Source organism: Paecilomyces variotii, assembly GCF_004022145.1.
Source record: "Paecilomyces variotii strain CBS 101075 chromosome Unknown C8Q69scaffold_15, whole genome shotgun sequence".
Lineage (NCBI taxonomy): Eukaryota > Fungi > Ascomycota > Eurotiomycetes > Eurotiales > Thermoascaceae > Paecilomyces > Paecilomyces variotii.
In genome coordinates, this window is record NW_021167154.1 from 326962 (window position 1) to 349351 (window position 22390).

At 50.4% G+C, this 22390-nt stretch overlaps 8 protein-coding genes across 8 annotated transcripts; 3 read left to right on the top strand and 5 right to left on the bottom strand.

The window, feature by feature from the left end:
- Nucleotides 1-241: 241 nt before the first annotated feature.
- Nucleotides 242-2033, bottom strand: C8Q69DRAFT_112968 (hypothetical protein). Its single transcript, XM_028625134.1, has 2 exons — nucleotides 1462-2033; nucleotides 242-1388 (listed from the first exon to the last, which is right to left on the bottom strand). Exons 1-2 carry the CDS (start codon nucleotides 1571-1573, stop codon nucleotides 394-396), a joined length of 1107 nt encoding a protein of 368 aa, XP_028481613.1. The 5' UTR covers nucleotides 1574-2033; the 3' UTR covers nucleotides 242-393.
- A 1448-nt stretch (nucleotides 2034-3481) lies between these two features.
- Nucleotides 3482-5051, bottom strand: C8Q69DRAFT_112984 (sugar kinase). Its single transcript, XM_028625135.1, has one exon. The coding sequence runs from the start codon at nucleotides 4820-4822 to the stop codon at nucleotides 3674-3676; it is 1149 nt and encodes a 382-aa protein (XP_028481614.1). The 5' UTR covers nucleotides 4823-5051; the 3' UTR covers nucleotides 3482-3673.
- A 758-nt stretch (nucleotides 5052-5809) lies between these two features.
- Nucleotides 5810-8720, bottom strand: C8Q69DRAFT_480834 (putative DNA replication licensing factor Mcm5). Its single transcript, XM_028631548.1, has 4 exons — nucleotides 8387-8720; nucleotides 8207-8333; nucleotides 6742-8144; nucleotides 5810-6681 (listed from the first exon to the last, which is right to left on the bottom strand). Exons 1-4 carry the CDS (start codon nucleotides 8521-8523, stop codon nucleotides 6189-6191), a joined length of 2160 nt encoding a protein of 719 aa, XP_028481615.1. The 5' UTR covers nucleotides 8524-8720; the 3' UTR covers nucleotides 5810-6188.
- Nucleotides 8721-8956: 236 nt separating this feature from the next.
- C8Q69DRAFT_113000 (putative GARP complex component) lies at nucleotides 8957-12758 on the top strand. Its single transcript, XM_028625138.1, has 3 exons — nucleotides 8957-9358; nucleotides 9416-12296; nucleotides 12348-12758. Exons 1-3 carry the CDS (start codon nucleotides 9136-9138, stop codon nucleotides 12559-12561), a joined length of 3318 nt encoding a protein of 1105 aa, XP_028481616.1. The 5' UTR covers nucleotides 8957-9135; the 3' UTR covers nucleotides 12562-12758.
- Nucleotides 12759-12931: 173 nt separating this feature from the next.
- On the top strand, nucleotides 12932-15463 carry C8Q69DRAFT_112996 (hypothetical protein). The gene has a single exon (XM_028625137.1). The coding sequence runs from the start codon at nucleotides 13321-13323 to the stop codon at nucleotides 15205-15207; it is 1887 nt and encodes a 628-aa protein (XP_028481617.1). The 5' UTR covers nucleotides 12932-13320; the 3' UTR covers nucleotides 15208-15463.
- Nucleotide 15464: 1 nt separating this feature from the next.
- C8Q69DRAFT_112995 (hypothetical protein) lies at nucleotides 15465-16301 on the bottom strand. The gene is made up of 2 exons (XM_028625136.1): nucleotides 16037-16301; nucleotides 15465-15961 (listed from the first exon to the last, which is right to left on the bottom strand). The coding sequence occupies exons 1-2, from the start codon at nucleotides 16127-16129 to the stop codon at nucleotides 15767-15769; spliced, it is 288 nt and encodes a 95-aa protein (XP_028481618.1). The 5' UTR covers nucleotides 16130-16301; the 3' UTR covers nucleotides 15465-15766.
- Nucleotides 16302-18299: 1998 nt separating this feature from the next.
- On the top strand, nucleotides 18300-19806 carry C8Q69DRAFT_480838 (hypothetical protein). The gene is made up of 2 exons (XM_028631549.1): nucleotides 18300-18700; nucleotides 18750-19806. Exons 1-2 carry the CDS (start codon nucleotides 18436-18438, stop codon nucleotides 19616-19618), a joined length of 1134 nt encoding a protein of 377 aa, XP_028481619.1. The 5' UTR covers nucleotides 18300-18435; the 3' UTR covers nucleotides 19619-19806.
- A 495-nt stretch (nucleotides 19807-20301) lies between these two features.
- C8Q69DRAFT_448058 (cytochrome P450) lies at nucleotides 20302-22108 on the bottom strand (the record flags this gene model as incomplete). Its single annotated transcript, XM_028629265.1, has 2 exons — nucleotides 20302-20938; nucleotides 21069-22108. 2 exons carry the CDS (start codon nucleotides 22106-22108, stop codon nucleotides 20302-20304), a joined length of 1677 nt encoding a protein of 558 aa, XP_028481620.1.
- Between the last annotated feature and the right edge of the window lie 282 nt (nucleotides 22109-22390).

Here is a 22390-nt window from a genome sequence, read left to right on the forward strand (position 1 = left end):
CTGCTATGCTTCTTTCCAGGCCACATCGCGGACATGCGCGCTGCTCCACCGAGATGGAGCACCCAGTCAACGCTAGTATGTGGGAACTGAATGCTGCGGACATACACTACTCCGGAGAGTAGTCAGTCGACGCGGATGTTCAGGTTGAATTTGTCAAGAATAGCAGGATATTAAGATTGGTGAGCAATGTGATGAGATTTGAGAAAAAAAGAGAATGCTTGCTTCCTTTCCTATCAGATTCGAAATGGGGTATTGTAGAAAACGAAAGTCCGAAGAAACGCCATGAGTGCCGCTATCCATTTGTGCCCAACGCCTTTACAGTAGAAGAAGGGGCCACCTGCCAAGCAGTGAACCTGTCAACGCCGCGCTAGAGTGACTGAAATCGAAACAATTCTACGAAAAGAAGATGTTGGCAGGCTCAGCGCCATCGGTAGAAGCGTTAGCTGCGGCCTCTTCGGCGGCGCTACCGCTCTCCCAGATCTCAATATCAGTCTCAGTGGGAGTAGTGGTTGCGGTCTTAGGAGCGTCTTCCTTAACTGGAGCGGTGGCCGCGAGCAAGGAGGAAATAGAAGCAATGTTGGCCTGCTCTGGCTTCTTAGGAGCCTGGACGGATGGAATGTCGGCGATCTTCTCAGAGGTCGATTGGGGCTCTTCATCGTAAATGACAGCGACAGAAAGAGAGTGGCAGCCATCTGCGTAGTAATCGGTAGCGTCCAGCTCTCCAAGGGGAGAGCGAGGCTCGATCGTCTTCATGTTCTTGCGGGAAGTAGCGACAGAGACGTTAGTAGAGCTTGCGAGCTGGATACCCAATTCGTGCGGAGGAATGTTTTCCTTGCCGCGGCCATCGGTCTTGCCCTTGCCCTCGTCATCGCTGATGTCGAGGACGCAGGTCGAGTGTTGCATCAAGTTGGTCATTTCATCCTGCTCTGAGTCGACGTGGATGTCAAAGAACCAAGTGCTGGGCTTGGGGCGAGAGGAAGCCTTGGACTTTCCGGTCGACAAGGCTGTAGTGATGGAAAACGGAGCACGAGAAACTGGAGCACGTTTAGGAATAACAGGCTCGACGCGGCTGGTGTTGACTGAGCGACGACCGAAGACCTTGCGAGCCTTCATCTGAGGGGAACGTCCGGCCGGCTTGATCTGGGTCGACGCAGGGGTTGAGGCACGGCTGGTACGAGTGCTCAATGGAGTAGCCTTGAGAGTCACATTGGACTCGACAGTAGTCAAAACGAAGCGAGACGTCTTAGCCGGCTTCAGGTTTTCCTTGGACATGTCATCATCATCGGAGCAACGCTTGCGCTTGATGGACAGGCCGAAAGTCGCGGGATCGACGTTCTCCGAATCCGAGTCGGAGGTCGCAGGACGCTTCAGAGAGAGCGGGGAGGCGCCTTTGCGAAGGTTAGAACGTGCCATTGGATATAAAAACGCGTATATATTAATTCAGATGTTATCTAGACATACCATTCTGCTGGTTGGTGAGGTTCATCTTGGTCTTCAGCAGGGACCGGATACGCGGGCCGTCCACACTGGCAAACGGCTGACGGACAGCGGGGCTCATGGTTAAAGTAGCCATGTCGGAAAAGCAATTGTCGCGAGATAGTTATAGCGAACTATTAATAGGCTAACTTATTCAGCGCGACTTGGAATAGGCAGTCGAGCGCGGGCAGTTCGCGGTTTCAGACGTGATGATCGTGGTTGTTTTGGTGCGGGAGCGCGCTTAGCGTGGTTGAACTAGAGCAGTAGAGTCGAGCACGGATAAGGTAGATCGAGTTCGAGTGTTGATGTGATGAGGTCAGGTAGGAAGAAAGAGAGAAAAAGATCTCGGGGGATCTGCGCGAAACAATCTTAAATACGCTTGCTCAGACGTGTCGAAGAGATGGAGGTTGTTATTAGAACGGCGGAATCCGTCAGAGCAACACAGGCGGTATGTAGATGGGCCGGAAGTGGAGGGTGGGCGCCGTCGCACAGAGAGCAAGCAGATCTGATATTAGATCACGTATTAAGCTAGAGCAGATATAATATAGGAGACAGAGACAGAGAGAGAGAGAGAGAGAGATGGAAAAGAGAGGCAGACAGAGGACCTTCGACCCAAACCACTTTCTATGCAGTCTGAGAGAGACAACTGTAGGAAGAGAGAAGAGAGCTGAAGAAGGTGGGCATTGAGCGAATGTATATCGACTCTAAGCACGGTCCAGAGGAATCGTTTAAACTATGCAGGTTCCCACCGCGGTCAGCTATGCTTGTTCGACAGTGCTTCGGGAGGCGGAGAAGGAATTCCTTGGGTGATCATTGATGGCTCCTGTGAACAATTTTACCTATTCGAGAATTTGACGATCGTGAGAGATACCACCGCAGCGCGTCGTGTCTGGCTCCAGCTTCCGCGCTGAAGCTTCTCAGATGGACTTGACGCAAGGCGCGCTGCCACCATCAATGCTGATAATCGAGTTGCGACTGGTTGATTCCAGTTCCTGAGCGCTCTTGATCGTCCCGTCAATGCGCCGGCCCTGCAGCTGTCGCTCTGTACGTGGCGAAACCGCGCGTCGTGACGGGAATACCGACGCCATACGGACGCGTATCGTCCCGTTGTCTAGACGCGCGCAGGTACCTCTCCGCCCAGAAGCCACGCAACGGGTACCTGCCCCAGCGCGCGACTCCACGCTCGTCCCGTACCGACATCGCCCGCGTCGTATCGCTGGTTACGCCCCGTTCCCTGACCAGAACCAGCCATTACCAGGTATCGATACCGCTCGACCTCAAGATCGCATCTATGCTCTACACTTCAATGCGACTGGACAGTTCCCAGGAGCGCATCCCGGGTTCGTTTCACTGCTAGTTCTCACCCTTCTTGCTTTTGATCCCGTCTCTGCTGCCGAGGGGAGCGCTACGCTGGATGGTGTGCTGAATTGGTCTCTCCTTGACGTCGTCCAGGGAGCCCATCATTGCACCGCACGGGGGAGCATGGCATGTGATGCTTTCAGTAATGTTTCATCCCCATGATGTTATAGCCGGATTACCATAGAATAGCTACTATAGACTAAATTATATCCCCGCTTCCAAGATGGGGGCCAGAAGAGGGCTACTAGTAGACGGTAAGAAAAGAAAGTAATACTCCGTGGGATTTACCTCGGACTCTCGGATCAATGCAATGACCACATCATATCTATGGTAGGTTTCTTTTGCCGCCGTGGTGGGGGGAGAATGTATGTGGCCTACGAGTCTGACCGGGCGTGGCCGCCAATTGTATATCGTGTAAACACCAGAGGAATGTACCAAAGCTTGCCTGGGTGATCGGGTGGCATCGTCTCGTGCGTCGATGGCAACGGTATTCAGGGATGCAGAAGAACGTTCTTCGATCCACCGCGTAGGCCCCCCTCATGGTCACATTTCCAGAAAAGAAAAGGGACGCTGATACTCCTTTGATAGGATTGATACAAGAGTAGATATGCCCCTCTCTAAGGGGCACGTTCAGTCAAGGCTAGCCCTACCGTTCAAAAGGAGCGAGGATGATAACCCAGCTCGTGCTCCTGACTTCTAGATACTGGGACCTGAGGCAGCAAGGAATTGATCTATTATATAATAATCTATATACTGGAGGAAGACGAGGGGTGATTATGTCTCACTATACCTTACTCTACATCACTGTCGTCATGTTCATTCCATCCGATTACCCTTTTCAGATCTCATCTTGCCACGGGATACTGTCCATGGCACCCTGTCTCTCGACGCAGCGCGCAGCTGCCCTCGTGGCCGTTCCTATGGCGTCGCTCATCGCACTCTGATACCGTTCCTTCTTGTCCTCAGGCACCAGATCTTCCCCAGCCTTGCCCTTTGCGCGTCGCTGCTCTCGCCAACGAGCAACCTGCACCGCATATGCGCCGGCAAAGGTGTCTCCAGCTGCTGTTGTATCCACGACCTTGTCTACCTTCGCTGCGGGGGCTTCATTGACGAATCTGGTCACGCCGTCTGCCGCTCCAGACTGGCCAGGATCGGTGGCACTGTACCAGACACCCTGTGCACCGAGTGTGACCAGGACAAAGCTGACGCCCAACTTGTGGAAGTATCGCGCCACCTTCTCCTTACCACTTTCACCCTCCGCGTCCGGGACAACTTTGAGCAGCTGCTCATTCTTCGGCGTCATCAGCTCTGCCTCAGTCTCATTCATAATCAGGTGGTCAACTGCTGCATAGACATCTTCTGGGAGACCCTCTGGAGGCGCAGGTGCCGGATTGAGAATGACATCCGGCCCCAACTCAATGCCCTTCTTGCCTTGGCTTCTCGCAGTCTTCTTCCAAGCAGCGATGTCCCGCAAGATAGCAATCGTAGTCTCAACGGGAATCTCACCCTGCATGACAATGACATCTGGAATCGGCGCCGCCAATGCTGTCCCCACGACTTCAGGAATCGGCTGCATGCCCGAGTAATTCGCCCCGGGGGAGAAGAAGATGCGATTCTCTCCGCCAGCAGAAGAATCCACCACAATGACCGCAACTCCCGTGTATGCATCGCTAATTGTTCGCACCCTTGTTGTATCCAGTCCGGACTTCTCCAGCGTCGGTCGTAGTAAAGCCTGGAAGTGTCCATCTAGTCCTCCCACCGCGCCTACCATTTCCACCTTCACTTCTTCCTTCGCAGCCACGGATGCCGTCGACGAGGGCTGCGGTCGTGAGAGTCGTCCACATGCGACAGCTTGGTTCGCACCCTTTCCTCCGGCGCTGGTGAAGAACGACGTTGCGGTGATGGTCTCGCCCGGGTCGGGGAAGCGCGGAGTCACCGAGACCATGTCGGCATTGAGAGATCCAATGACGCGGATGAGAGGCGCCATGATTGCGATTGTGAACGCGATGGGAGATGTATTCGAGGAGTGTCAGTTGCGAATGCGTCTTGATCTTTCGTTATATCGCGTAGACGAGTATTATTGCTGGCGGCGCCAATACCAGCTAGGTAGGTGATAAATCAAACGTCAAACGTCAAACTCGACTCAATTGACAAGCCTAGAAGCTTTCCAGAAAGTCAGAATCACCCCAATTAAGCATCCCAAGTTCTCAAACCAACTTACCTGCTCCAATAGTAATATGTATGAGTATGAACAATCTCCCTGTCCCGTTGCGAGAGGCACCCCGCATCAAGACCTCCGCGGGGCAGGTTTTGTTTTCCTCAGGCAACAAAACGTAACGAATCACTACCATACATAGTATCTACATACTACTATCCCGAACAACCAGACAAGAAAACCGTTATCAACCTCCCCCTCCCCAAAAAACCAAAAGGACGTAAAATACCATGCGTCGCGAATCAATTTCCTATTCTAACCTTCGTGTCTCCATAGAACACTCTATTTTTCTCTGCAGGAAAACGACCGAGCATTTGGAGAAGTTCAAAGTTCTGGATAGCGCCGGGAAAAGCCAAAAAGCGGGGAATATTCTTTTGCCCTTGCGTCGTTCGTCCGTCTCAGCTTGTTTCAGATGATCCCAGCAGTCTATCTACTCTATAGTTTGGAAGTTGGCTCATAGGCCATGGACTTTTGTGAGAGTTGTTTATGAATGAAGAGGGGGGCGCTATTTTAGAGTTGAGTGAACTGTTGCGACTGCTTGTCTGCTAGTTATCTAGGCAGTTATAGTATGTAATGTAATAATGATTATTTTAGTGTATGATAACTGACTAGTGTATGATTTATTTTCATGCAACGTCATGGGTTTCAGGATCTGCAGGTTACTTTATGCATAGATGTATCGTCTGATCAGTCTATTTTTGAGTGCGGAGTAGAGAGCCCTGAGGATCGGATGATTGTTCTTTATCTTGAGATCTTCGAGGGACCAGATTCAATTGCTAGATGGAATGGTTGAGTATATTCAGAAACCGACTGCGAAATAGGCTAGAAAGGTCATATGCGATTGAAATCAAAATGATGATCCGCAAGGTACATAGCACTGCATATTACTGCATTATACATTGATCTGGAAGAACGCCTAGACTCCAGCCACGTAACTAGTTAGTAGTGCGCGAATGCCGGTGTATCATCCGCCGTTGCAAAGCCCTCTGTTTCCACTGTCCAGATGCCCCAAACGAATAGACCCGAAAACAAATCTCTTAACGTAAAATCTTTCCATATACACCGCAACAATGATATCGTCATCATAAATCGGAGCGAGCAGAGTACACCAAACAGACTAGGAAGGGATATCGTTATCTCAAACTCCATTGCGATAGATCTGGGACCCTCCGGATCGGATCTGTATCGTGTCTCTCCGTTGGAGAACCACCAAGGCCCGATTGAGCGCCTGCTCAGTGTATCCTCGCCCATCCACAAACTCACGGCGCAGCGTAGCTAGACTGGTGCTCCAGCCGATAGGCAGGCGGCGCTTCAGTTCTTCCTCGACCTTGCCAACTTCTTCCATAAGCTCCTTGCTGCCCTGTCCCTCACCCTGCGTCACGGCGTCCATGGTGGAAGCCAGGAATAGACGGATGGCTTCGTCCACGTGGGCCTCAGTGACGACGGGCGACAGAGTGAGTTTGGCGAGCGACTCCGTGATACGGATAATAGCCTCGAGCTGACGCACCGTAATTGGGATCGAAGAACGTGCATTGGCATCGAGCTCTGCTCGGTGCACCTGTTTCCTGATGGAAACAAAGTGGGAGGAGAGCTTCTCCGCCGCTTCGGGGGAGAGCTGGGGCGCACAGCGACTATAGCGAATGTCAGCTTGAGCCTGATGGGCACAAATGGGAAAGATAATCATAACATACCTCTTGCAGTAGCTGATATACCGTCTCATCTTTTCCACTGGGATCTCTGCCTCTACCTGTTCCTCCACGCCTCTTCCTCCCATGTGGATACCCATAACGTGTCGCGCAATGCGCTCATCACGGCTCCTCTCATGGTCGTCACGAACAATGAAAATCATATCGAAACGCGAGAGGATCGTGGTCTGAAAGTCGATATTCTCTCCGGGAGTTTTCAGATCGTCATATCGGCCAAAGATCGGGTTTGCCGCTGCCAACACGGAGGTTCTGGCATTCAGAATCGTCGTGATACCTGCCTTGGCAATGGAGATAGTTTGCTGCTCCATGGCTTCGTGGATTGCCACCCGATCCTCATCCCTCATCTTGTCGAACTCGTCAATGCAGACAACACCGCCGTCGGCAAGCACCATTGCACCTCCTTCCAGATAGAACTCTCGAGTAGTATTGTCTCTTTGCACAGAGGCTGTGAGACCGGCCGCTGAGGATCCCTTACCGGACGTGTAGATAGCGATAGGGGACGCCTTCTCGACGAACTTGAGCAGCTGCGATTTGGCAGTACCGGGGTCTCCCAGAAGAAGCACGTTGATGTCTCCACGGAGCTTCATCCCATCAGGCAGAATCTTCTTCGATCCACCCATGAGCAGACATGCGATGGCCTTCTTGATGTCCAGATTTCCGTAGATGGAGGGGGCGATACTCTTGGCGAAAGTTTCGTAGAGGTCCGGCCGGCGGCTCATCTCCAAGAACTCCTGTTCCTCCTCTTCTGTGAAAACGGCGTTGCCTTTGGCGGTGTGATCCACGTCGCTGCTGATACCCACGGCACGCACATACGGGTTTCGAATAGCGACAGCAGCATTCGACCTGCCGCCCTTGGCCTGGTAGATCGAGAAGACACCCATCACAGTACATCGTGATCCGGGAACAACTCGGTTGGCGAGGTAACGGTCTGCAGAGACCAAGATGTGACGCGGCAACTCACCGACAGGCACCTGGTCGGGGGCTTCTTGGAGCTTGAGGACCTGTTGGTCGATGAACTGAGATTTCTCGTGTACCACTACGTATGGATCGAGTGGACACGCCTGGCCAGGCTGATCACCGGGTTGCTTAGGGCGTCCACACTGTCTGGGTAGCGTAAGACCAGAGAAACCACCTTCAACCGCAATGTTTTCGGTGTGCGAGCAGCTTTTACACTCAATGTGGACGAGCGTCGCTTTTGAGGACAGCGTGGATGCACCAATGACTATTCCAGGAATACGGACGAGGTGCGAGATATTTGTTGCGTTCAGATCACGAATCGAGATGTGTGTCACGCTGGAATGGATGAGCAGCTGGTGGGGTGGCACTACCACATCTCGCTCTGAAGGATAGACGATTCTCTGAGTGCATTCCTGAAGCGCAGCTTCGAACTAGAGTACGTATCTGTTTAGAAGAGCGCCCCAGAGGGTATTAGGCAGAAAGCGTTACTCACCAGAGGAATAATGTCTGCCGGTTCCGTCGTGAGCTTGTGCGCCAATTCCTCATTGTAAGAAATCAAGTGTGCGATGTCGATGTCACAGTAGTACTGCTTCACTAGGACGTTCTGTCGGAGTTGATCTCTGATCGAAATGTGAGTATGAAATCTCAGACTTCCACCTTCGAACTCCCTTACCTGTAGATAAAGGCATTATCCAACTGGAAGGCGAGGATAAATTCGCGCAGGCGGGCTTGGATCTGGGTGCGAGATTCATCGCTGCCGTCCTGGCTGGGCGCAAGGACGCTCAATGTGTATGGTGTACGTCTGTCCATCGTAGCCGCAGATCTGACGTTTGCGATGATCCGTCGTTGAGACTTCTGCGGAGTGGCATAAAAAAGTCGAGAGAGATAGATATCTTTGTTCCGCCGACGAAAGGGTTGCTGGACGCGAGGAAAACACGGTCGCGTTCAGAGACGCGTTAAGTGGTTTTGGGACCCGGCGGGACTAGGCGACTTGAATAGCACTGGTGCCATCTGTGTGCTGCCAGTGGATGCGCCTAGACAAAAGGGCGATGCTACTGGAGACGGTCTCCCCTGGCCCCTCCACTGCCGCAATCAGACCGGAAGCCAAGATCCTCCGAGATCCGAGTGCACGGACAACCTGCGGGCGCGAACGACGCTTTACCGGATTAGGAAAGTAATTGTTGGCCTGTGGGTGCCTTACGAGCTGGTTGAGCTGGTTGAACGTTGCGGATAGCTTAGGTGTAGCTTCAGCGCTCTCTGTCAGCGAGAGCCAACGTCGACGCAGGTTCGTGATCAATTGAACGCCAGGGGTTGCTTCAGCTTTCTGAGAATATCGCCCTCACTTGCCATGTCCGGATAGTTCGTCGCTGAATCTACGGTGGATGCGTCTCCGTGTGGGCTTACGCCGCTGGTACGAACGAGATGTCCTCAGTGAGTCCCCGGAAGTCGACCGACAGCCTGGCTTCTGCCACCTCGATACCCTCTTTATCGCAGTTTTCGTTCACGCAAAATGAGTCGCCTCGAGTCCCTCCTTCTCAGCGATTCTCCCCGAGGAGAGGGTCGACTGCAAGTTCGATTGTCAGCATCGGTGGCATACTGGACCCGTCCCAGCATCATGCGTCGATAGCGGAGTCCGGGCAGAACGGTGCGTCTGGACATACTTCCTTCATTCGCAAGGAAAAGTGAACTGACATATATGCAGCAATATCGACTCTCCTTCAGCCTCCCATTGTGCGCACTGGGCTTGTCCCCCACACGGCCGTGTCCTCTACGGGTTACCGGCCACCGACCACTCGCGATATACCACCAGTGACCCTGACGAACGTTCCCCATGTGGAATCGAAAGCGTTTCAGCCGTACTTATCTCAGGTCGGATCCCTGTATGATACTTTCCAACGAGCCAAGGAAGGCGGTGACGATGGCGACTCCCAGCTGGTTCGGGGGCAGTCCAAGGCCGGGTTGCGGACGGACGACCTGGAGCCCCCAAGTCGAAGAGGGATGGAACGGCGATATTCTACACTGTCGATAAGCTCTCGTGCATCTTCTATCGATCCCTCCGGAAGGAAACCTTCGTTTAGCGGACGTTCTCGAGGCCAGGGAGTTACCCCTTTGTCGACAATTCCGACTGTTTATTTCGACGAGCAATTTCATCTCGAGAATCCGCGCACGTTCGACGTGGTGTCTGAGCGGTCTGAGGTCATACAAGGAGCATCGAAGGCGTCAGGTAAGGACGAAAAAGCGACCAATGGGAGATTACTTGAACCAGTCCAGACCGGTAGAAAAGCCTTAGCCACGAACGCAATTTTGCAGGAGAAGTTATCATGGTATATGGATACAGTCGAGATACACCTTATTTCGTCCATCTCTACAGCTTCAAAGTCTTTCTTTACCGCTCTTGGCTCGCTGCGCGAGCTGCACTCCGAAGCCGCAGACTCCGTCAAAAGGATACAGATTCTGCGGAAAGATCTGAACAAGATCGACAAGGAGATGGCTCTAGGAGGACTTAAAGTAGTGAATTTGCGTCGTCGCAGGGAAAATGTACGGAGACTGGGTGACGCCGTTGCTCAACTACGACAGATCGTTGAGTCTGTGTCCAGGTGTGAAGAAATGGTGGAAAGAGGCGACATCGAAGAAGCTACAGAGGGCCTTGATGAGGTCGAGAGACTGATGGCCGGAGAACAGCCTGCGAACCTTCTCAATGAGGGCGATCAGACCCAAGAGCGCCCAAGCAGGACAGTTGATCTACGGGGCATTAAAGCCTTGCAGGGAGCTTCGGAGGATCTTGCACAGTTGCGTTACCGTATTGGAATGGGCTATGAGAGCCGGTTCCTTGATGATTTGCTAGGGGATCTGCGACGTCATGTGGAAAACGTGCCACCAGAGGTGACCTTACAACGATGGGGTATGTCTTTGCAAAGGGCTCGTGGAGCACAAAGAGGCGGTGTTGTATCTGGTGTCCCTGCCTACATGAACTTCGACGACCCGATGAGGCTTAGGTTGCTCTCGGAACTCACTGGTCTCGGCCGAGCCCATCACATAATGCCTGCAGCAACCGCTTTCAAGGCCGGCGTCCTGCGTGAGATGAAAGGCTTAATTCGGAGACATTTGCCTAGCTCTAGTGACGATGACAACGAATCCGTGATGTCGGCTTCTACGATCGGTGGACGCCAATTGAGCCAGCAGGAGAAGTCATCGATTCTTGCTCGGAATCTCAGAGCCCTCGATGCAGAGGATGCCCAGAAAATGCTCAGCCGCATATATACTGGTGTCAGCGAGTCGCTCAGAAGGCTCAGCGTCCAAGTAAAGGTGTTACTTGACATCACAAGCGGTCTAGGAACGCAGTCTCCTGGCGGGGGCGTTAAATCACCTCCTAGAAGTCCAAACATGCAAAGCATTGACAAAACCCTTACGTCTACACCTGATGGTAGAGTTACAGCAGCTCTTGTCCAGGAGGAGATATTGCAGGTTTTGGACATGTCCAGTCTTCTCGGGCAAGCCGTGGATATTGTTCAATCCCAGATTACGAAGGTGTTGAAAGTGCGATCTGAGCAGACCTCGCACCTTTCTTTGGAAGACTTCCTGAGGTACTTCACGCTGAATCGGCTTTTTGCAGATGAGTGTGAAGCCATCTCCGGCCGAAGTGGCACTGCTCTGAAAACAGTTGTGGACAACCAGATCAGGGACTTCATCTCTCGATTTGGAGACCGCCAAAGACATCGGATCGTCGAAGTCATGGATGCCGACAAATGGGATGCCAAAGATTTCGGTGACGCTGAAAATGTAATTCTTTCTCGGATACTGGATGCAAGCACGAAAGACATCGACGCGTGGTTGGACACCTGCAAGATCTGGCTGCAAAACGATAAGAACCACGATGAGACTCCTACGTCAAATGGGACGTCAGCGAATGGTACGGGGAAGGACAAGGTCCGCACTGCAGTGGTTGACGAGCAAAAGTACATCCTTCCAGAGTCTGCAATGGCAATAATGAGGAGCATCGAGGAGTTCCAACACCTTCTGTCGAATATACCCAGCATGGCGCAAGAAATAGCGTCCAACCTCCTGGAATGCTTGAAACTGTTCAACTCACGTTCCTCACAACTTATCCTTGGCGCTGGGGCCACAAGAAGTGCCGGCCTGAAGAATATTACCACCAAACATCTGGCCCTGTCCTCGCAAGCGCTGAGTTTCATCATTGCACTGATCCCGTATATACGTGAATTTGTCCGGAGATACTCGAATTCGAGCCCTCTGATCGCAGAATTTGACAAAGTCAAGAGGCTTTGCCAGGAACACCAGTCAGGCATTCATGAGAAACTGGTCGACATCATGAGTTCTCGGGCTGCCGCTCACGTGGAATCCATGAAGAAGATCGATTGGGATAGGCAGCCAAATACTGGCGCAGTGAGTCCCTACATGGAGATCCTTGTCAAGGAGACAGGAACTCTGCAGCGAGTCCTAGCAAAACATCTTCCAGAGACCACGGTCATGATGATCATGAATCCTGTATTTAAGAGTTACAAGGAGCAATGGTCTAAAGCATTCCAGGAGGCCGTTGTTAAGACGGAGGCAGGAAGACAAAGGTACGTCTGCTGAAAACAATTCCCAATTGATATCACTAACAGGGGCGGCAGGATGCAATCGGATGTCGACTTCTTCAAGTCCAAGCTTAGCAAGCTGAACGGTTCTGGCGATCTAGGTGAACATCTTGTGCAGCTGGTCGGGGCAAAAACCATTACCCCTGAGCCGAACGGCAAAGCTATCTCCCCAAGACCGTCTTCACAGTCGCCTCCGGCCCCAGGTGATAGCAGTCCTGAAAAGAAGTCACAAGATTCATCCAAATCGTGATCTTCTCGAGAAGACCAGTTTATTCTCTGTCAATACATCCTTGCAGACAGAGCCTTTGACCTTCTCTGTGAATTCTTAGCTCATTCGGAAATGAATTGTATCTCGGGGCATCGTATAGGAGTCTTCAGCAATTAGATGATCTCTTTTATTTTGGGTAGATGTCTATATTCCCCTTACGCTTGTTGACTTTATCCTGTATTTTCCACTTGGAGCTTGATTCACCCTGTTTCTTCTGTGTTTTCGAGTCATATGTCTTTTGTTGGTGCTTACCATTGTTAGAGAGAATACCATATTCTGTTTTCATGCAGCCTGGACCTTAGCCAAGTTGGAGTGTCTACCCTGGAGCATATAATAACCATTTGGCGGTATCTACCAGCAAAATAATATCTGCTCATGGAGCGGCGGCCTCCGCAGGGTCATGCCCTTATGATACGGAGGTGGCGATTTTGTTTCTGGCCTACTGGTCGCGTCCCCTTCTCCTTTTTAGACGCGTCACGAATATCATCAGGCGTCTTTGTTTGGCACCTTTCTCCATGCAGTGATCTGTCCTCCTCAGACACCTCTTAAATCCTACAGTCTTGCCCCCTCCACACCTGGAGATACTGTCTCACGTCTATGCACTATCCTGCGACACTGGTTCTGTCTTGCCATTTGTTCTGAGAAGCAGACAAAGCAAGCAGGTCCAGCAGTGGCTACTCCTTTCATCTCATTGCAACATCAAGCACCTCGACTATCGGACATCTCCTATTAGTCGTCAAAATGCCTCTCTACATGGGCGGCTGGATACCCTACCCGCATCGTGTTCAACTAGACGGTCTACAGGCTCTGAACGCTGTGAAGCTTGCGCCTAAGCTTCTCCAACACCCGGACATGAGCTCGTCTGATATCTACAAGATCCAGGACGGAGTACGGAACTGTGACAACTTTCTGAAGTACCCTAAGGGTATGACGCTGCAGTCGTACAGCAAGTTGTCTAAATTCTTGACTTCTTATGTCAACCAGCGAGTCCTCTGGTGCCATGGAGACCGTCAGAACCTTGTAGCGAGCGCAGTGCCAGCGGTGTACGAGCTGTCGAAGATTGACAAGTCGAAGCTCCCGGAGGATCTCCGCCTTGCTTTGGAAAGACTCACCGATTATGGTGACTTCTATGAAGAAGTCATAGAACTACTGAGTTGCAATTTGTGCTTCGGCGAAATGCTGCATAACCAGATTGACCCACGCACTCAGCGCAGGTTTACCTGGACGGACATTTCGAAGGACCTGAAGCTATACCATGAGTCTCAAAACGGCGCTGACCATCTTCGCGACACCCCACACTTCGATCTGATATGCAAGGTTTCAGAAAGCATTCGTGAAGCAGCTCAAGCCATGGGTGCTCCCAAGGGTGCCGTCGAATGGCAACTCACACATTATGCCATCTATCAGGAACACCCCCTGGGGCCGAAGAGACTTCTGCGGACCGGAAACTGGCCTGGTCTTGCAAAGGAGCTCACGGCTTCGCTCCGGGCCTTGGGGGGTCTATGGAGAGGCCCATTCGAAGTCGATTGTCTCCAACGCAACGCAGCACGTGTGATGATCATAGTTCTGAGACTCATCGAACAACATTGGTTCAGCAATATCTTTCAGGATGGAAACAGACCTCTCTTTTTTCTCCTGGCAGACAGGGCCGGAGAGCTGAGCCGTCAGATAGCGGATACCGGAAGCTACCGTCCCCGTGAGGACAGACGCAGTGTCCCAATGTTCAACCCAGCCGATTTGAATGACGCTCTCTGTGCTAGGGTGAAAATACGTGACTACTCCCTGACCTGGGACAGTTCCGCATTCATATTGACCTACGAGGGTATGGACATTCGCCCTCTTGATGGAGAGACCTGGCCGCAGGAACTCGATGGCTATGGTCTTATGTCCTTTCTCAAGGTTCAGCCTTCGCGCGCCCAGGCTATCATGAAATTGTGGGAGACCGTGAAAGCAATCAACAGCAGGCTTGCGGTAGCGCTTCCTCTCGAGGAATGGGTCCTTGAAAAGATCAAACACGATCTTGAATTCACCATGATTTCTGCCCTTCGGTCCCCGTCGTTCTACACGAACAAATTTCTCGAGAAAGTCCTTCAGGTTGCCGGTCTCGACGACCACGATATGGTCAAACTTGGCTTCTCCTCCTTGGCGAACCGCGGAATTGTATGTCTGACGACTCACGACGGCATCGCCGCCATTGGCGAAGAGCTGCCTGAACACCGGAAGAGCTCTGTTGCCGTGATCGCGAACCAGCTCGCTTCAGGGTACGTGCCGGGTAACATGGACTATATCCTCCTCACCCCGCAGATCGAGCACTGCACTATCCCGAGCGAAAACCCCTGCGCGGTCATCATCATCGAGGCGATGGACCGTGCTGCCAATCAGGCAATCAAGGCCGCCGACGAAGAGCTTGACGAGATGACAGAGGTCCGGGTTCGCCGCGCGTGGATAGATCTCAACCTTGCACTGAGACATGTCCTCAATGAAGATGGACCCATTGACTACGACGAGAAACTCTGCAAAGAAATTGTCATCAACGCTGGAAAGACGAACATTGAACTTTACATGTGTCATTTCGTGCGCCACCCTACCTTTGGACTTCTTCGTCGAGGACAACTTCCTGGGTTCTAGGTGCCCGGCCGAACACATCATCATTCAATTCAATACAAAGAAGTCTTCGGAGTGGACAGCTAGGGAAATTTCATGTGGTTGTGGACATGATGAGATTGGCAGTTTTCTTTTCTTTTCTTTTACTTACAATTTTTCCACGGTCTCATAAGTAGGCGTCATGACTCCTATCATTTGGTAATTTCTGGGGAAGGGGCGGGGAGCATGACTACCTGGGTAATATTTTCTTGTCTAAATGTACGAATACCCTTTTCAGAACATAGTATTATTATGATTATGTTTTTCTCTGTGCCTTTCCAGTGAGTAAGCATCCTACAAGTAATACTCTTGAAGGCCACCAGGGCTCTGTCCCTGCACGCTCAATCGGTAGAAAGAATCATCAGAACCGAAATATTTTTACCTGTAATTCATTTCATATCATCAAAACAACCTCTAGCTTTCATCACAAAGCCCAAGGCAACAACACTTCTCCATAATTTACTGATATTATTCCATCCCCCAGAACCACAAGTGTCAAACAAAAGCAAACGCCTCAAGTACAGTACAACCTCGCATAACAAAATCACTTCCAAGGATCAGGCCCATCAGCCTTGTGAGCACCGAGTCCCTTCCTCTCGCCCAGAGTCTTAGGGTCATGACCACCCTTTCCGCTTCCAGAGGGTGGGGTACCACGGCTACCTTGTCCGCTATGTAATCCGTCCTCGAAGTCACCGTCAGGGAACGGGGCGGGCTTGTTGGCGCGGGTGATGTTTTCGTTCTATTAGAATATATATTGTTGGTTGGGGGTTCTGGATTATGAATGAAACGATCAGAGGGGTGTGAGGTAACTTACTCCTTGGCTGAGTCCGTGTACTGCGTCGGTACCCTGCTCGATGGCGTTGTCGCTCTGGGGGATGCCGTTGTCGTAGTCTGCTCCGCGAGGCATGATGATCGATTGATTGATTTGAGTGAAGTTTGTTAGATGTGTAGCTGGTTATTCTGAGAGAGAGAGACGGTTCGTAGACTTCGCACAGCTTTTTCTGTAGAGTAGAGTCGTGGACTATAGCTATAGATAGAGTAAGAATGGACTCTCCAAGTCCTTTAAGAAGCTGTTAATATATTAGTCTCTCAACGTGGAGCAAGGAGCAAGAAAGACGTCTAAAGATGGCTCTCGAAGATGAATGACGTTTTCGAGACGTGAGCAGCGAATAAGAAGAAAACAAGACGGGTTCCTGAATGAAATGTTGAGTGCAGCGACTCGCTGCGTTCGTGTTTGAGCACATCGTGAGGTCATCCCCATGGAGGCACTTTGCCTGTTTGGGATTGAGATCTGGTGGTTGTTAAATTTACAAAATGTGAATACGAGCGAGTGTCGATATTATTACGAGGTAACAAAGCAGTCATATTAATTATAGTACTATATTTGAGGACAGTCCTGTGGTGCAGTAGTAATAATAGTTTGATCAGTAGCGCAAACCTCGGAAGCTGCATCCACTTCCCGATTCGGCATCTCCCGAACTTTATGCACAAACTAACTGCTGGTACAGACTTAGCAATCGCGCACGAGAATGTGTTTGTCTACTAGTTACAACTTCATAGAGTATGAAAACAGGAGGAGCAGATATATCATAGACATAATGCAAGTTGGTTCTTGGCGCGCTCGTTTGGCTGCTTAGACACCTAGGTACCTAACTACAAAGGGACATCTTGTAACTACGGCTCAGGGCAATAGGAGCTAGTCTGCAATCATATATCAATTGCTCTGTCAAACTGAATTGGAAGTATCAAGCGCCAAAGGAAACAAGCAGTGGTCTCTGACGAAAGGGAGACAGACCATTTACTCATCTTACGCGGAGAATAAGAAACCACAAACCCAGATCCAGATGTAGTATCAAATCAAGCTGAGATGGCTTTATAGCAAACATGGGTTATCGATGTCTCCTCAGTATAGGATGTTCTTTCAAGAAGACTATAAAGAGTTCTTGCCTTTCTGCGAGAAACTGGTGCTCCTTCTGCGTTAGCAATTCACTGCAACTTTCTGAGCTGCGTTGAATACGACCTGATTAGCAGCCTGATACCTTACCGCTCAAGAACCCGTCAAGGGCAGACTCACTATGTCCCAGTCAGGCAAGGAAGGAGAGAATTTGCCTGGCACGCCTTTCTTTGGAAGAGGGAATGAAGACTGGGAGTTGCAGTTCAGAAATCAAGTGGAAGCCCTGACCATTAACCAGCGGGACCAAGGTCAGAATCAAGGCCAGGGACATACCACAGTTATTTCGCGACCTGAATCAGACATTCGAGTCTTGCATCCAGTGTCGACATGGTCTTTCCCAATACAGCGACCGCCTTCCTTCTCGTGCGCGAGAGCAGGGAACCCTCGCAATATCACCGAAGGCGTCTGGATAGATAATGAGAGTCGAGCACGGATCGCCCCCAATCTTCACTCTCCTACGCATATTGGGCCATCACCGCTAGGAAACAGTTCTGACAACGTGAGAGGTGATGAGGATATGGAAATGCTGGCATCGATGATGGCAGCTGCGTTTCATGAGCAGCAGGATGCCACGAATGTCACAGGACCGTCCCAACGGGATATTGGCACACAAGCTCGTTGACAGACCTATGGAAGTGGAAATTCGACAGCAGATGCTGATAGAAGATGTTCAGGCAGCTTAGGTCATAGATGTGGGAACTAAGGAAGGATCTGGTACTTACGGAAGGGGCTCTTCCAAGGAGTACTATCTTGTGAAATCGATATTTGCGTTGCCTTGTACCACTAGTATTAATTTTAATCAGTGTCTGTTCTCTTTATGTATTCACAGAATGTATTCTCCAATGGTGTCCAGATAATATGGAGGAATACATTCTGAGGATACAGGGAGCACAAGGATCTAATATGTAAATCTTTCAATGGAGGACAGAGAAGCCTTGAGGTCTCTGCAGATGTATGGTTAGTTTGCAACGAAGAGATGTTTGATATTAGAATCCTGGCAGTTGTGCTACAATAGCATTAGTTTGAAATATGGACACTGACTGACCCCCCAGTTATGGGACTTGCCGCTACATCCCTCAGGCTAGCCTCACCGACGCACGCGGTTTTCTTCTTCTTTGTTCCATCACTTAGCACACAAGACGCGTCGAGAACCCCAAGAAGATCAACCGACAGTTCCTTTACAGAAGACCATCTCGTTTCTCTGCGTTGATCTCATGTAACTCGAATCTGGAATATCAGCGCGTCCGACTCTACCAAATATGACACTCAGTCCTAGAGGTCGACTCGACCAGCTTCCAGCTGAGCTGCTTCACAAAATAGTCCGTTATCTCGACTTTTTGTCCTTGAGAGATCTGTCCAGCACCAACAGGACCCTGCGAGATGTCGCTATCCCACGTCTTTTCGAATGCATTTCTGTGCCTTTCTCGGCCTCTGGCCTTGACATCCTGAAGGAGGTTGCCACTTCTCTTTTAGTGAAGGTGGTAAAGTCATTACAATTCAGGGTCCTTCCTCGTCTAAAAAATGGTATAGGTGTCCATAAGCCTACCTTGGTATCACTCGCTGATCTGTCTAGTCTGTGCCAGGTATAAAGTGAGAACCTCACCAATGGAAAGAATCTACTCTCGGGAGACACACATTTTTTACGAAGAAAATGGATGGCTGCCTCAGAACACTACATATGAGAACGTTATTGAACGTATGAGCACGATCTGCGAAGAACAAGCAAAACTTATAGGGAACGACAGTGAGTTGTCATCATTAGTGACCGTTCTGCAACAGTTTTCGGCTGTCGAAGAATTGGACATGCGCTGGGGTACCTTCCCCGCGGACACCTGTGGGCTTGGTACTGTTCTCAAACTGTGTATCGAGAAGCATGACTCGTGCTTCGAGCGGTTCATGGAAGTGGCTTCTAGGACGATTGGCCTTCGCTTGAAAGCAAATCCAATTACTTCCCTACAGGTTTCCGCTTGTCGAATGCTCCCTGGGTACGACTTTTCATGCCCAGTACGATATTTACAAGAGGCCTTTGCTTCAATTAGGAGTCTTCACATTCGGGCCCATGATAGACTCCTTCACCTGCTGGCGTGTCAGGTAGATATGTCTGGGCTGAAATGTCTCAAGGTAACATTTGAAGCCCTTGCACTGGATATACTCGGCAAATTGTGCAAAAGGGCGGGAAAGACACTTGCCGTTTTACATATTCAGACCAATTTCCTCTGCTACAACGGACGCCGTTACGGAGGAACACCACCGTCTATTGTCTACCACGGCCTGGACCGCCAAATAGTGATCTTTTTACACACGCTCGGGCAAGATATGTCTCTGGGAGAAGTGAGTGTTCGGATTGGAGGATACACAGAAGAATACATGAGGCTGCTTGAATCTGTTCTTCGCAGAGAAGTTTCGGTATCTGATTGCGAGCCGTTCATCGAGGATCGGTGAGGAAAGTGAAATGAAAGGGACCTACGATGCAGAAGAAATAGCGCACCTGCTGAATAGATCCTTGCCTGGTTCCCACCTTGTTACTTTTGAAGATGTGTATTATTTATCAAATTGAGAACAGACTCTACTTTTCTAATGACCCTGGTATTATTTTAGCCTGCTGGTGTGTAGAGTAAGAATTTTTTCGCGGATTAATGCTCTATATTGCCGGTGTATTTCTGGCATAGGCCCAATCTAACGACGAGGCGCTCGTCGAATCATTGTCAAAATAGACCATCACTATTAATTCGCTTATCAAAGTTCTATAGCTACTCTAAGCCTCTAGGACATCTACTTTATGGGTCTTTTTTGTTTAAAACTAAACCAAAATGATAGTTCCGTTTTGAAGCAAGCGGGAAGCTTACTCAATTACCAACTATACGGGTCAAACCAGAGAGCATGGATGACTTTATATACCTTCCACAAGCTTCAACAGAGGCCAGGGCAGTATACAAATCAATCAATGAATTATGAAGCAGACCTACAATGTGCGCACGAAATGAGTCTAATAGCTGCCATATGCCAAGACTTAGTGATAATGGTCTTTGAGATCAGTACCAAATAGTCTGAATCTTCCATATCCGAATATAAGCGATGCATACCATAGACGATACTAGCACTAACAGGAGATGGAAATCAAGAGCTCACTCGGGCCCAATCGATTTCAATTGGACATATAAACCATTAGCCGGCTTAATTGTGACTGCACCCGAAGGCACGACCCGATCCTCAGGCATGGCGAGCGTCCACTCGAACTGGCCAACCATGGCAGCAATCAGACAACGCAACTCTGCCCTGGAGAAATTTTGGCCGATGCAGCCCCGGGGCCCGCGCAGAAAAGTCAGACTGCCGGAATTCCCAGCGGCGGTTCCAGCGTTTGATATTGGTCGCTTCCCACCAGGACTGATCCAGCGATCTGGCCGAAAGTCGCTGGCATCGGCTCCCCAGAATTCTGGGGACCGATTGATCAGCCACGGCGGTATCAAGATCCATGTGCCCTTGGGGATTGGACGACTGCAGAGATGCGTATCAACGGCAGCGACGCGCAGTAGTATCGGTGCGGCCGGGTAGAGTCGTAATGCTTCCTCTACAACACCATGGAGGATGGGGAGGCTTTCGAGGATGGAGCCAAGATCCTTGTGTTGGATCGACACAGAGGAGGAACTGTTCAAATGAGAGGAGAGTGCCTGGCGAACCTCTTCACGTAGGGCTGTCTGCCAATTGGGATGGGTGGCCAGGAGGTAGCATGCCCAAGTAAATGCCAAAGACGTGGTTTCGTGACTGGAGAGGGGAGTTTATAATCAGATAACAGTTCTTGGGACAGGGAGTCGGCTCAGCTCAACTGTCCCGTTCTTTGGCACTTGAGAGTGATAGCTAAATCACGACAATGTATGATCAAGAAGCAACTTACCCAGCAACCAAGTACGTGAGCAGTTGGTCCACGAGTTCCGAGTCAGAGAAATTATCTGACCGAATGAGTAAAGAGAGAATGTCGAAATTGTCGTCCCCTTTCCCAACGATAGCTTCGCGTTTCTCCCGGACCAGATCCTCTGCAATGCGTCTAATCGACTCGATATTCTCCCTGAAGGTCACATTGAGACTCCAGAAAGGCAAGCGTTGAACCATTTGGTAGGAAAAGCTTGAGCACAGGAAGGCGTACACTATCTTTTCTAACGATGGCTCAGAGATATATTCATAAGCCTTGAAGAGCTTATCATCTGAGTTCTTGAGCATATTGAATTCACGACCGAGACCAGCAATGCCGATGACGTCTAGAGACGCCCTGGTTGCCCAAGGACAAATGTCTACTGTGCCCATCGAATCGGCGGCTGTTGACTGTTGTTGAACTTCATCTCTCAATAAGCGGGTGAGGGTTAGTGCCTTAGTCCACATCATGGGGTAGAGGTCCTGGAGAGCCCGTGAGCTAAAAGCCGGTCGTGTATTCTTGCGAATGAACTTGTGTCGTTCACCTTCGGCGAAGAATTGTCCATTCTCCCCCAGAATGAGACCAAGAAATTTGCGGACGACTGGGGGCTTGATGAAATCGTAAGGGTGATCGGTAAGCACCTCAGCTATGGAATCAGGCTTGGTTAGAAGAAGCTGCGTTTTTCCTAGACCTCGCAGGGCTATAACGCTGTCGTTGGAAAACCTCTTCGCTATGGTCACATATCTTTCAGCCGGTATGACTGTAGTCGTAAGTCGGAACCAGAGCAACTTCAAACCATTCACGCTCGAAGGACCTGGAAAGCTGCGCAATGGGTCGACGAAGACTGGGTATATCATCAGACGGTATATCAGCCAGGTCGTATAGTTCACGGCAAAGATGAGGATTATAATGGATGAAAGCGACATCTTTCGGATGATGTCTGGAAGATAGCTGGATAGGGCTCCCCTGGCCACAAGCAGCACCTCAAGCACCGCGGCAAACGTAAAGACCTGTAGTGCCACCATGACAACAACTTCAGCGTAATGGTATTCTTGGATGCCGATGAAAGCCCAGTGACAATATTGATGGAACAGAAGAGCCAAAGGTACGAATTGACTCGGAGCCACTACCCAGTGGACGGCTTTGTTGCACTCACACAGCCTTATATTCGTTCACACGCGTGACTATGGTGGTACACCAAAGCCATTCAGGATTATGGCGCAGCGAAGAAAGAACAAATACTCCTAGATAAGTCCAGATCCCAGGTTTGGGGGCTTGAAGTAATCTTTCCAGCTATGAGACATTAT

What these genes read in the sequence shown, in the direction of transcription:
- C8Q69DRAFT_112968 (XM_028625134.1), bottom strand. Translation starts at nt 1,573, where the DNA reads ATGGCTACTTTAACCATGAGCCCCGCTGTCCGTCAGCCGTTTGCCAGT. An exon ending in CCTCACCAACCAGCAGAATG is followed by an intron (nt 1,389 to 1,461) that starts GTATGTCTAGAT and finishes ACCTTCGCAAAG; the next exon opens with GCGCCTCCCCGCTCTCTCTG.
- C8Q69DRAFT_480834 (XM_028631548.1), bottom strand. Translation starts at nt 8,523, where the DNA reads ATGGACAGACGTACACCATACACATTGAGCGTCCTTGCGCCCAGCCAG. An exon ending in CGGCAGACATTATTCCTCTG is followed by an intron (nt 8,145 to 8,206) that starts GTGAGTAACGCT and finishes TACGTACTCTAG; the next exon opens with TTCGAAGCTGCGCTTCAGGA. An exon ending in TATATCAGCTACTGCAAGAG is followed by an intron (nt 6,682 to 6,741) that starts GTATGTTATGAT and finishes CATTCGCTATAG; the next exon opens with TCGCTGTGCGCCCCAGCTCT.
- C8Q69DRAFT_112996 (XM_028625137.1), top strand. Translation starts at nt 13,321, where the DNA reads ATGCCTCTCTACATGGGCGGCTGGATACCCTACCCGCATCGTGTTCAA.
- C8Q69DRAFT_480838 (XM_028631549.1), top strand. Translation starts at nt 18,436, where the DNA reads ATGACACTCAGTCCTAGAGGTCGACTCGACCAGCTTCCAGCTGAGCTG. An exon ending in CCTTCCTCGTCTAAAAAATG is followed by an intron (nt 18,701 to 18,749) that starts GTATAGGTGTCC and finishes TGATCTGTCTAG; the next exon opens with TCTGTGCCAGGTATAAAGTG.
- C8Q69DRAFT_112984 (XM_028625135.1), bottom strand. Translation starts at nt 4,822, where the DNA reads ATGGCGCCTCTCATCCGCGTCATTGGATCTCTCAATGCCGACATGGTC.
- C8Q69DRAFT_113000 (XM_028625138.1), top strand. Translation starts at nt 9,136, where the DNA reads ATGTCCTCAGTGAGTCCCCGGAAGTCGACCGACAGCCTGGCTTCTGCC. An exon ending in AGCGGAGTCCGGGCAGAACG is followed by an intron (nt 9,359 to 9,415) that starts GTGCGTCTGGAC and finishes ACATATATGCAG; the next exon opens with CAATATCGACTCTCCTTCAG. An exon ending in ACGGAGGCAGGAAGACAAAG is followed by an intron (nt 12,297 to 12,347) that starts GTACGTCTGCTG and finishes CAGGGGCGGCAG; the next exon opens with GATGCAATCGGATGTCGACT.
- C8Q69DRAFT_112995 (XM_028625136.1), bottom strand. Translation starts at nt 16,129, where the DNA reads ATGCCTCGCGGAGCAGACTACGACAACGGCATCCCCCAGAGCGACAAC. An exon ending in TACACGGACTCAGCCAAGGA is followed by an intron (nt 15,962 to 16,036) that starts GTAAGTTACCTC and finishes ATATTCTAATAG; the next exon opens with AACGAAAACATCACCCGCGC.